This window comes from Oryza sativa, chromosome 6 (genome assembly GCF_034140825.1).
Source record: "Oryza sativa Japonica Group chromosome 6, ASM3414082v1".
Classification (NCBI taxonomy): domain Eukaryota; kingdom Viridiplantae; phylum Streptophyta; class Magnoliopsida; order Poales; family Poaceae; genus Oryza; species Oryza sativa.
The window spans coordinates 12,651,877-12,661,796 of NC_089040.1; the positions used below are offsets into that span (position 1 = coordinate 12,651,877).

General features: G+C 41.9%; 1 protein-coding gene across 17 annotated transcripts; it reads right to left on the reverse strand.

Moving 5' to 3' along the window:
* Positions 1–4,255: 4,255 nt before the first annotated feature.
* LOC9270771 (uncharacterized) lies at positions 4,256–8,995 on the reverse strand. 17 transcript variants are annotated; one of them, XM_066311470.1, is made up of 8 exons: positions 8,413–8,995; positions 7,457–7,490; positions 7,112–7,354; positions 6,402–6,568; positions 6,156–6,293; positions 5,898–6,016; positions 5,750–5,802; positions 4,256–4,605 (listed from the first exon to the last, which is right to left on the reverse strand). In XM_066311470.1, the coding sequence occupies exons 1-3, from the start codon at positions 8,910–8,912 to the stop codon at positions 7,244–7,246; spliced, it is 645 nt and encodes a 214-aa protein (XP_066167567.1). In that variant the 5' UTR covers positions 8,913–8,995; the 3' UTR covers positions 4,256–4,605; positions 5,750–5,802; positions 5,898–6,016; positions 6,156–6,293; positions 6,402–6,568; positions 7,112–7,243. The 17 variants fall into 17 exon arrangements, with proteins under 17 accessions (XP_066167567.1, XP_066167562.1, XP_066167563.1 ...); XM_066311465.1 differs by having other exon boundaries at positions 7,457–7,538; XM_066311466.1 differs by having other exon boundaries at positions 5,750–5,818; positions 7,457–7,538.
* Between the last annotated feature and the right edge of the window lie 925 nt (positions 8,996–9,920).

Sequence of the window (9,920 nt, forward strand, 5' to 3'; positions counted from 1 at the left end):
CGTAGCCTGCAATAACAAATTAATATGTCATTATAAAAAATGTTACAATGCAACTAACTTATAGTAAAACACTGTTCGTACCTCTCGACAAAGGAGTCGTGAACCGTGAGTAGCTCACCGCACGTCCGTGCCCGGAACGTCCCAAGCTGAGCCCCCTGCACCGCAGTAAGGTGAGACCGGTGTCGGTGATCTATCGCCGGGTCCAACAACTGAGGTGTATCCTGACGTGCCATCTCTGAAAAATATAGTGTTTCGTGTTAGAACAATTCAAAAAATAGTACTGTAAAACAAAAGATAACTTGCAAAAATTATGAAATAGTAATAAAATCATGAGATTAATTATGTACAACAAGAGTACAGGCTATTTAAATATAGCAAACGTTACTAATGGTACATAACGATGACGTGCAATTTAACATATATGTAGAGTTCAATAATATAACATAACATTACATGTCGAAGTCCGACATACATCAGCATACCTAAAGACGTTAGGCGCCTTAGTCCGACGTTACATCACGAGACCTAAAGACATGACATGCCGAAGTATGACATTACACGACGAAACATAAACACATCGATAAGTTCGAAACGAATTACAAGCAAATCCACATGCCGACATAGAACATAAAAACTACACCACGTAGCCAGACGTGGCACGACGACGCCTAGGACGTGGTCGAGTGGAGGTAGTGCCTTCACCCGTAGGGCGAGCTCCATCTGCTGCTGATCCTGATAGTCCTGCCTCCGCCGCACTTGGTTTCTCCTTGTCTTTAGGACAATGCTTGTAGGTGTGCCCATGTTCATCGCATTTGCTGCAACGCTTCACCCTGCCAGCCTCCGACTCGTCCATATCGTTGCGGATGCGACGAGTCCTCCTCCTTCCAGCCTTGCCTCGGAGCTTCGATGGGTCAGGAATATTGAGTACTTCATCGTTAGTCTCTGTGAACTCCCCAGCTATGCCGAACCCATAAATCTCGCCGCTCCATGTATGATATATTGCTTGCTTACTGAAGTACTGTGACACATATACTGCATCTGGTATGCCACACTCCGCTGCGGCAGCAATGACATGGGTGCATGGCCTGTGGAGCAGCTTCGGCTTTGCACAAGAGCAATGACATGTGACGTCGGCTTTGAGAACACACTCCTGCTTCACTCTCTTGCGGTAGATACCCCTGCCTGCCTTATCTTGACATAGTATCTCAAACCTGTGCTGTTGGGTACCTTGCACTAGAGCTCGATGTTTCATGGCCTTTTTACGCAACTCCTCTAGCTTTTTCTGCATGAAAGCTCCAAACAAAATGCTGTTGTTCGGCATAGAGGGAAGAACTGCCTGGAACCGATCCCTAAAATACCTGCATGTCCCATGTAAAATGAACTCCACTATGCCAACTAGTGGCAGTCCACGGACACCGCACATCACCCAGTTGTAAACTTCTGCCAAATTTGTTGTCATTATTCCATATCTAGCACCACCTGTGTCATACGCCTTGGCCCATTTCTCTTTTGGTTCATGCAGAATCCACTGAGAAAATTTCCGAATCTCCAATCCAGTTCTTCTAACCAATGTTGGACTATCCGTTGGGAGAGTTCCAAGAGCTTGAGGAGGGTCAGCAACGGCGGTCGATGGAGCCGCTGCACGCTGATCACTGCATTTGGCTGTCAACTCATCTAATCTCTTCCAAAGCTCATTGAATTTTTTCTCCTGGTTCTGATTGCACAGCCTCTTGAACATGTTCATGAGCTCCTTGTTCTTGAATTGCTTGAAGAAATTAGCTCCCATATGACGCATGCACCACCTACTCTGTACATCTTCCCAAACACCGGGGTATCCTCGTTCCATACTCCCAAACTGCAACTCTCCTATCGCTCGCAGAATGCTAGCGTGCCTATCATGTATCAGGCATACATTTGGCCTCATACCAACAACTTTTGTTTTAACCAATTTCAGGAACCAGTACCAGCTGTCGGTATTCTCACTCTCAACAAAAGCAAATGCCAAGGGCAATACCTGATTGTTCCCATCTACCCCTATTGCTGTTAGTATCTGGCCCCGATACTTTCCTGTCAAGAATGTCCCATCAATGCAGAGAACAGGACGACAGTTCACGAATACCATCTTGTATGCATGTAGAGCTAAGAACGCCCTTTGCAGCACACTCTTGCCAGGATGTTCAATTGAGGGGAATTTCTTCACTTCGTAAGAGCTCCCAGGGTTTCTTTCCTCGATAACACCAAGCAGGCGTGGCAAATTGTCATACGAGGCTTCGTAAGTTCCAAATCTCATCTCTATTATTTTCTGTTTGGCCCTCCAGGCCTTGGCATAGCTAATAGTATACTTGTATGTCTCTTCAATGTGTCGGATTATTGACCTTGGTTCATATGTAAGATTATTGATGACATGCGCATACATCTCAGATGCAACAAATGCACATGTAATGTTCCTGTGGTATTTCTGAACACCAGGTAGAAAACATGTATGCTTGGTAACAACTGACACTGTCTAATAATCCTTCCATTTCCCCTTATACGCGTGCACTCTCCAGGGACAACCATCTTTTTCCTTAACACACCGAACTTCATATTGCGACCGGTTCGACTTGGCAACCCAAAACTCTCTATGAAGTGACACTGCAAAATGTTTTACCGCCTCCTTCATATCTTCTGCTCTACTATAAATCGCTCCCTGAATAACCTCATTTTCTTTGTACTCCCATCTCACACTATCCTCTTCAGAGACGATCAGCCCAAAAAAATCCTCACTAGCCCATTCTGCTAGATTAATATCCGTCTCATCATCTGACGAATCACCTTCCTCTACATGCTCGTTGTCAGAATCCTCCCTCTCCATTTCATCCACAATGGCACCGACAGTCTCCCCCTCGTCAGCCACTCCACCTGGTTGAATGCCCACTAGAGCTACTACGCCCCCGTCCTCTCGTGCGTTGACCTCCTTCACAGAAGTCTCGTTTACTTCAGCACTTGGTCCCTCGCCATCATCCATGTTCGTCTGCACACCTGGATCCTTCGGGTGAACAAACGGAACCAAAGCTAGAGGCCACCCGCGTTGCAATGCATTTTCCAAATACCATCTCCACACTCGAGAGTTTTGAACTGGCATTAGTTCCCAATAAAAACCCTCAGTTGCCCGACTTACTATAACATTGATTGTTATGTCACTTGTCTGTGGATCAACTCTCAAGCCCCTCATTAACCATCCTTTTATAGAAGGTACACTCCTCTTAGCCGGTCTCTCAATTCCCCTTTCTGATACAATAAAATCTGACAGATCTACCCCAGTTGGCCCGTAACGGACGTTTCCTGGTCCATGGTAAACTTGGAATATTTGTTTGTTCGACATATCTGTCAACGAAATAACTAGATCATATTACTCTTTCATGCAATAAACATCTACAACGTAATATCTTCTTGTGTAAGCCAATGCAACGGTAATGTATTAATTCCAAACTAGCAGATCTACGTAGTTACCGATATCTACAATACGCACTTCTAGATTACTACAACTAAAACCCTAAAAATATAATGCATTTATTCAAACAAATTTTTAAAGAATACACACTATTTAACTCAATAGTCACATATAGGATCTATGAATATTACCTGAAATCGGCGTCTGAATCCGGGAGGGCTTCGCCCCTTCTTCTCTTCTCCTCCCCTCTCTTCTTTTTTTTTCACTGGAATTGAGGAGAGAAGAATGAGGGCTAGGGGCTGGGCAGCAGGCCTTTTATAGGCAGCGAGGCCTGCCGCCCGGCCAGAGGGCGGCAAGGGGCCGCCTGCAAAATAGCCGGCCCTGACTGGCTTTTTTGCATTCGGGCCCCTTGCCGCCCCACCAAAGGGCGGCAAGGGTTTTCCTGCAAAAAAAACCCTCCCTCCGTCACTGCCCGTTCCTCCCCCGTTTGCCACGTCAGCTTGCCGCCCCAGAGGTGGGCGGCAGGGGCTATTTCTGCAATTTTTTTTGGTCGATAGATTATTTCTGTAAATATTAAAAAAAAAATCTAAATCCGAAAAAAATTCGACAACATGTTGCGCACCCCTTAGGAAAAAGTTCACTACCACATCCGACAACCATAGGACTGGATATGAATATAAGATGCACCCTTAACTTCGAAAACTAGTGTAAACTAGTAATATACCCGTGCTAACACAACGGCGTATTGTTAATCTTTTAGTAATGCAAAGTAAACAACCAAATGCTAAAAGATACATATTTTAGCAAACTAATGTCAAAATCTGAAAAACCAAACAATGATATATATTGTAATATATTTGGCCCAAAAAATAATCTGTAAATTCTCATACATGTCATAGTAACATGGTAAATTTCAATTTACCAAACCTAGGCTAAACTTTTCAAACAAAAATAATTAATCAACCCTTAATACTACATTACTATTAACATGGTAATACATTTAATTTAAAATCGTCACACAGTACAAACATGCATTTCATCATGGGACAATATCTTAATTACAAAATTGCACCAGTGCAATAGGTGAACTTTTGTCGGTGCTGCAATTCCTAATTTTTCCATTGAACCATCATCCATGCAAGAGTGTTGTCGCCCTTAACAACAATAGGACACTGCAAGTAAGAAAATCAAGAAGATAATACACTTCGTCATAGCACAAACAAAACAAGATGACGAAAAATATTTATTTGCTCCAAAGCAGAGTAGTGAAAGAAAAGATCTAAATCATCTATTCGGATCCAACTTATATGTTGTCGAACGATAAATGCTACATGACAGATTTTGCACTCTCTTGGAACAAATTTAATCTCTATGAACAAAAATAAATGCAAATCAGATAGTTGATGTGAATAAGGAAAAACTTTCATCTTACCACTGGTGCAGTCCCATTTGGCTTGCTTGGCCCTCAGAAAGGTTCTATTTCATGATTAAACAAAAATACTTCCTCTGTCCCAAAATGAAGCCATTTTTGAGGTTGGCACGGGTATTAAGAAAGTATGTGAGAATGATTGGAGGAAGTGTGTGATTGGTTGAAAAGAGAAAGTAGGTGAAGAAGAATGGTTGTGATTGGTTGAGAGGAGGAGGTAGGTGAAGAAATAGTTTCATTTTGGGACGAGACACTGTGCTAGAAATAGCTACATTTTGGGACGGAGGGAGTAGTAGCTAGAACTTATGTCTCTTTTTACGACAGGATAGAAATACAAACCAAGTGTGTTATACTTTATAGGACACATTGTTTCTTTTATACATGGATAAAGATTGAATTCTCAATTTAAGTTGCTTTGAGTCACCTATACGGCTATACCAACCGAGTTTGGTGTTTTTTAGAAACTTATACAATTAATATTAAAATGTAAAATACTAAGATAATGTACTACTATTTGGAGTAAAAGCATGAACTAATATAATCAAGTGATACTAACATATTTGATTAAAAAATTTTGCTATGACAAATTAGAATATTTTCTTCTACCCATAGCAAAGCATAGGCATTTTGCTCGTCCCATTTATAAATTTATATTCTATGTTTTGTAGACATGCAGCAGCACAACAAATCTTCAATTATGTCTCATGAAAAAAAAACAAAGCTTCAATTAGCATCTGACCAATCATACAAGACCGAAAAAAAGATGTGTGTTGCTCATCACAGTCTTTAATCAGGTGGGTCTCCAATAAATGCAATTCAGTGCAATAATAACTGACGGCTATAGAACAAATTTTCTTACATCTCAAGAAACCAGGGCATAGAGCTATCACCTTAAGAAGGTGCAGACTGCAGCTCCAGCATTCAAAAGGACAAGTGCAAATCTCTGTAACAACAAACCACTGTCACAAAGGACTATGCTTGCTGTTTGACCAGGACAACCACTGAATATTTGAACCATTCATTGCCCACTTGCCTTACCTCAAAAAATTCGCAAAAAAAACAAGTTCCTTTTCAACAGAAAGGATCACTATAGTTGAGCTTATTTGTTGCCAAAATAGCTATCAACACCATACTTACGACTCAGTTCAATCTATAACCTAAAAACATGAAAACAAACATGGTTACCTCATCAATGCCATTATTCATTGATGTCTGAAGAGTAATACAAACAGCACGAAAATATCGTCATCTGCAAAAAATACTGGATAAAAGAATGAGTTGCAACTGGATGCATACCTATGTTGCAAGACCACCAATTGCCAACCGAGAAAGGACTGTTTTTGCCCCACTTTTTCACACATTTATCCAACTTTGTCATAAATCATATTCCATTCAGCATCAAAGATTTATTGGCATTGTAGAGGATCAGACAACCTAGATAAAATAAGAATACAGTTAGAAATAGGGGAAGAACCGAGGGTGCATTTAAATATGACTACACATAAAGGTAACACTGATAGTGCTTGGATTCTGCTAGCATACCTGATTTCTGCATTTTCTTTTTCATATTTCAGTTCTTGTTCAATGTTTAGCAAACGAATCTTTGGACTTACGAACTTCTTTGGTTGTTGCTCAAATCCAGCATAGGAAAAATGTCTTCTCGAAGACAACACCATTAGGAAGAAACCTCTCATAATACCTCCAGGAACCTAATATTAGTCCAAAATTCAGACATCATAATTTCTAATGAAATTTAGTTGTTAAACATCTACTGAATAATATGAAGCAAAAACATGGAAAATTTCATCATTAAGGTAAACTTGTTGATCTATTATACCTCCTAGTATGAGAAAATACAATAGACTAACTATATATTTTTCTATATCATCAGGAGCTAACAAGTTTACCATGTTTGGTAAAAAAGGAATTGTATCAGTGTATGAAGAAGTGAATTAGTCTTGTTACCTTCAAATTACACGGTAGATAATTAACACATTGTATTTATTGAGTCTAACCCTGATTTAAGAGGCCGAAAAGTGTATCAAAATGGAGAGATGATGGAATCCCATCTCAAACATATTCAGAACAGCATATTGACTGCCTTCCTATGCCACATAAACCCACATGGGATCCTTCTTTCGAACCGGTCAACCGCATGTGCTTGCTAGAATCAAAGCTAAAGAAATACTCGAGTACTGGAGAAAAAATTCCCCCAGACCAGATGTAGTAGCGATTGATGGTCGGTGCGGTACCTAGGGATTGAAAGCCTTGCCGAGCTGGCGGAATGCATCGGTCAGCTTGTCACTCGTCGACATGGAACGACAACTTCCCTGTCATCGTCCTCCCTTTCCCGTTTCTCCAACTTGGCTTCCACCCTCGCGCATTCAGATGATTAGAGATTGGGTTGGGAGGGGCGAGAAGCTGTGGAGACGAATGGAGGAGCGCGATGGGGATCCCAGATATAGTAGAGATGGCCGGAGCGTATGGGCATTCCTCTGTTTCCATACACAGCAAAGAAATAATGACAACCTATGTATCAATTAATCTGCAAATCAGTAATAAGTATTGTTAATCATGTAATTGACTTGCTAGCTAACCTTTCTTTGGAACAGCTTATCATCTATTGTTCTCCTGTAGTTTGGCAGCAGTAATTTGTTGGTGATATCAGCCATGATACAGCTGTAGGTTTGTTGGCATTCAAAGTAAAGCCTAAATAATAATAAATTGCTCAAAAGCACTTAACTACATACTGCAGTGCACATTTCGCTTTATGCAAATGTGGCGATGCAACCCTTTACAATAGAGATCAAAGAATGAAATAATAAATGAAGATCACACCTGCTAGATATAGGAACTGTACTATTTCTAATTTCTAACTTCCCTTTGTTCTCTTTGATGAACACATAGCCTGATAGACAAAAACAGAAATTTGTTCACATGGGAATTTCATTGAGCACCTAGCACACTAAAATCAAGACATTTACATGTGGAGTGTGAGGAAGAAGGCAAGACAAACAGATGATTGCTGCCAAGAAATATAGGATCTATCTATACATCGCCAAAACCGAGAAATATATATTGATCTCCTGTATATGGACTCGATTATTACATAAACGCTACACATCATTTTGACTGTACATTAACAGATTAGATAAGTACTTAATCATGCATAGGTGGTACAGTGGCAAACAGAGAAACAAATAAAAAATAATATAATTCCGACCCATAATCCTCTAAACTATTTATTCTCACAAACATAAAAGAAGTGAAAAATTGAGCACTACAAAACTCTCTATAAGATTTTGTATGCAAGAAAAGACGTGGCATATTCAAAGACAGTTGTAAATATGATGAATGGCATCCACAGGGTACTGTTCCTACCCAAGGTCAGAAGTCAAAAATTTGTGTTATACCAACATAAATCGACATTATTCATAATCTACCCTATGAAATCATCAGCACACAATTACAGCAATACACACATCCAAACAAAATGCCATTCATCAATCAACACTCTAGCAATCACTGGATCAAGCAATCTCAGTTTGGATACCTATACAATGGGAGAAGACAGCGGTGGTGGTGACGAGAGGAGCCATCGGGGTCGCCTGCCGCACAGGGGTTGCAGCGGAGTAGCCGCCGGGGTCGCGGGATGCGACGACGGCGGAGGGGCGGGATGCGGCGCGGCACGACGATTACCTGGTGGTGCGTGTGATGGGCGTCGGCAGCGTCGATCTGGAGGCGCAGCGGCGCGGTCGGCATGAGGGCCGTCGGTGTCCCCGATCTGAGGCGCGATGGCGGGGATGCATTATCAACGGAAGCAACAGTCCTCCACACTGCCACAGGAGTAGGTGTCGATGGCAGTGACGTTGGCGGCGGGGGAATCGACGTCGGCGTCGGGTAGGAGGAGTCACTGCCAGGGGTGGCGGCGTCGGTGGCAGGTGGACGGAAGGAGGAAAGGCGGGGGACAGCGTCGGCGACGGGGAGGAACAGGAGCTTCGCCTGGCCCCTGAACTGCTCCGCGCTCTGCTCCGCCGCCGCCACCGCCGCCATGGCCGTCGCCGGCGCCGCCGCCGCCGCCGCGGAAGATGAGGAAGAAGAGTTGTGCAAGCCTCGGAGACGGCGAAAGATTCATTGAGATTTTGCAGTTTTTTTTTTTTTTTGAAGGGGAGTTGCGCGATCTGCGCCGCGAGCGGGGTGGGGACGCGTCTTGCGCAATACTGGTGGGGAGGGAGGGAGGGGCGTCATTTGTTATCGATCGGAGCCGTCCGATCGACTTCATCAATTGATTTTGGACCATTGGATATATGATATGATGAATGATGAATGAGTAAAACCATTTGTTGAATTATAGGGTAGAATTAAGTCACTCATCAGCTTTGGAGGGGTATTTAATTATTTGTCAAATATTTACCATGCATGTGTCAATGATAGTTGAGCTCTCATATATTTATAAGATGTACTCCCTCTATCTAGAAATATAGGGGACTTTGCTCCATTAGTTTATCCACAAATATAGAGGATTTCTCTTTTTCCGAGACAACCAAGGAATACCAGCTATCCGAAAGTAAATATATATACTTATACTTTGAGTGATCAACCAGTTCCTGTCAGGATTAAAAAGATAAAAGAAAACGTACTAGTACTACTAATTTGTTTATTGTGCCTAGCATACCTTTTGAGACTGCACATGTACTATTTACCCTTACTTAACAGTAAGTTATATTTGTCATATCTAAGGGGTTGTTTGGATGGGAGGGACTAACCATCCAAATAGGAACTAAGAGAGTGGCAAATAGTGGATGGCTGTTTCAATTGACCTGACTCCTGCGTGAAAATATTAACCTGGTCATCAACCTATATGACATACACCATGAGCAAAAACAAAATTAAAATCAAGAACAAATGCAACCAATCCCCTAATCCAATCAAGAACAAAAATCAAAAACTCACTCTCGGATTTCACCAAGAATTGATTCATCTTCTCTCGGTGGCATTGGGGCGAGGTAACCTCGCTGAGGGGAAGGGGTCAACGAAATTTTGGAAATTTCGAACAAAATA

What these genes read in the sequence shown, in the direction of transcription:
- LOC9270771 (XM_066311459.1), bottom strand. Translation starts at nt 8,912, where the DNA reads ATGGCGGCGGTGGCGGCGGCGGAGCAGAGCGCGGAGCAGTTCAGGGGC. An exon ending in TGTCTTCTCCCATTGTATAG is followed by an intron (nt 7,569 to 8,412) that starts GTATCCAAACTG and finishes ATTATTATTTAG; the next exon opens with GCTTTACTTTGAATGCCAAC. An exon ending in ATAAGCTGTTCCAAAGAAAG is followed by an intron (nt 7,355 to 7,456) that starts GTTAGCTAGCAA and finishes GTATGGAAACAG; the next exon opens with AGGAATGCCCATACGCTCCG.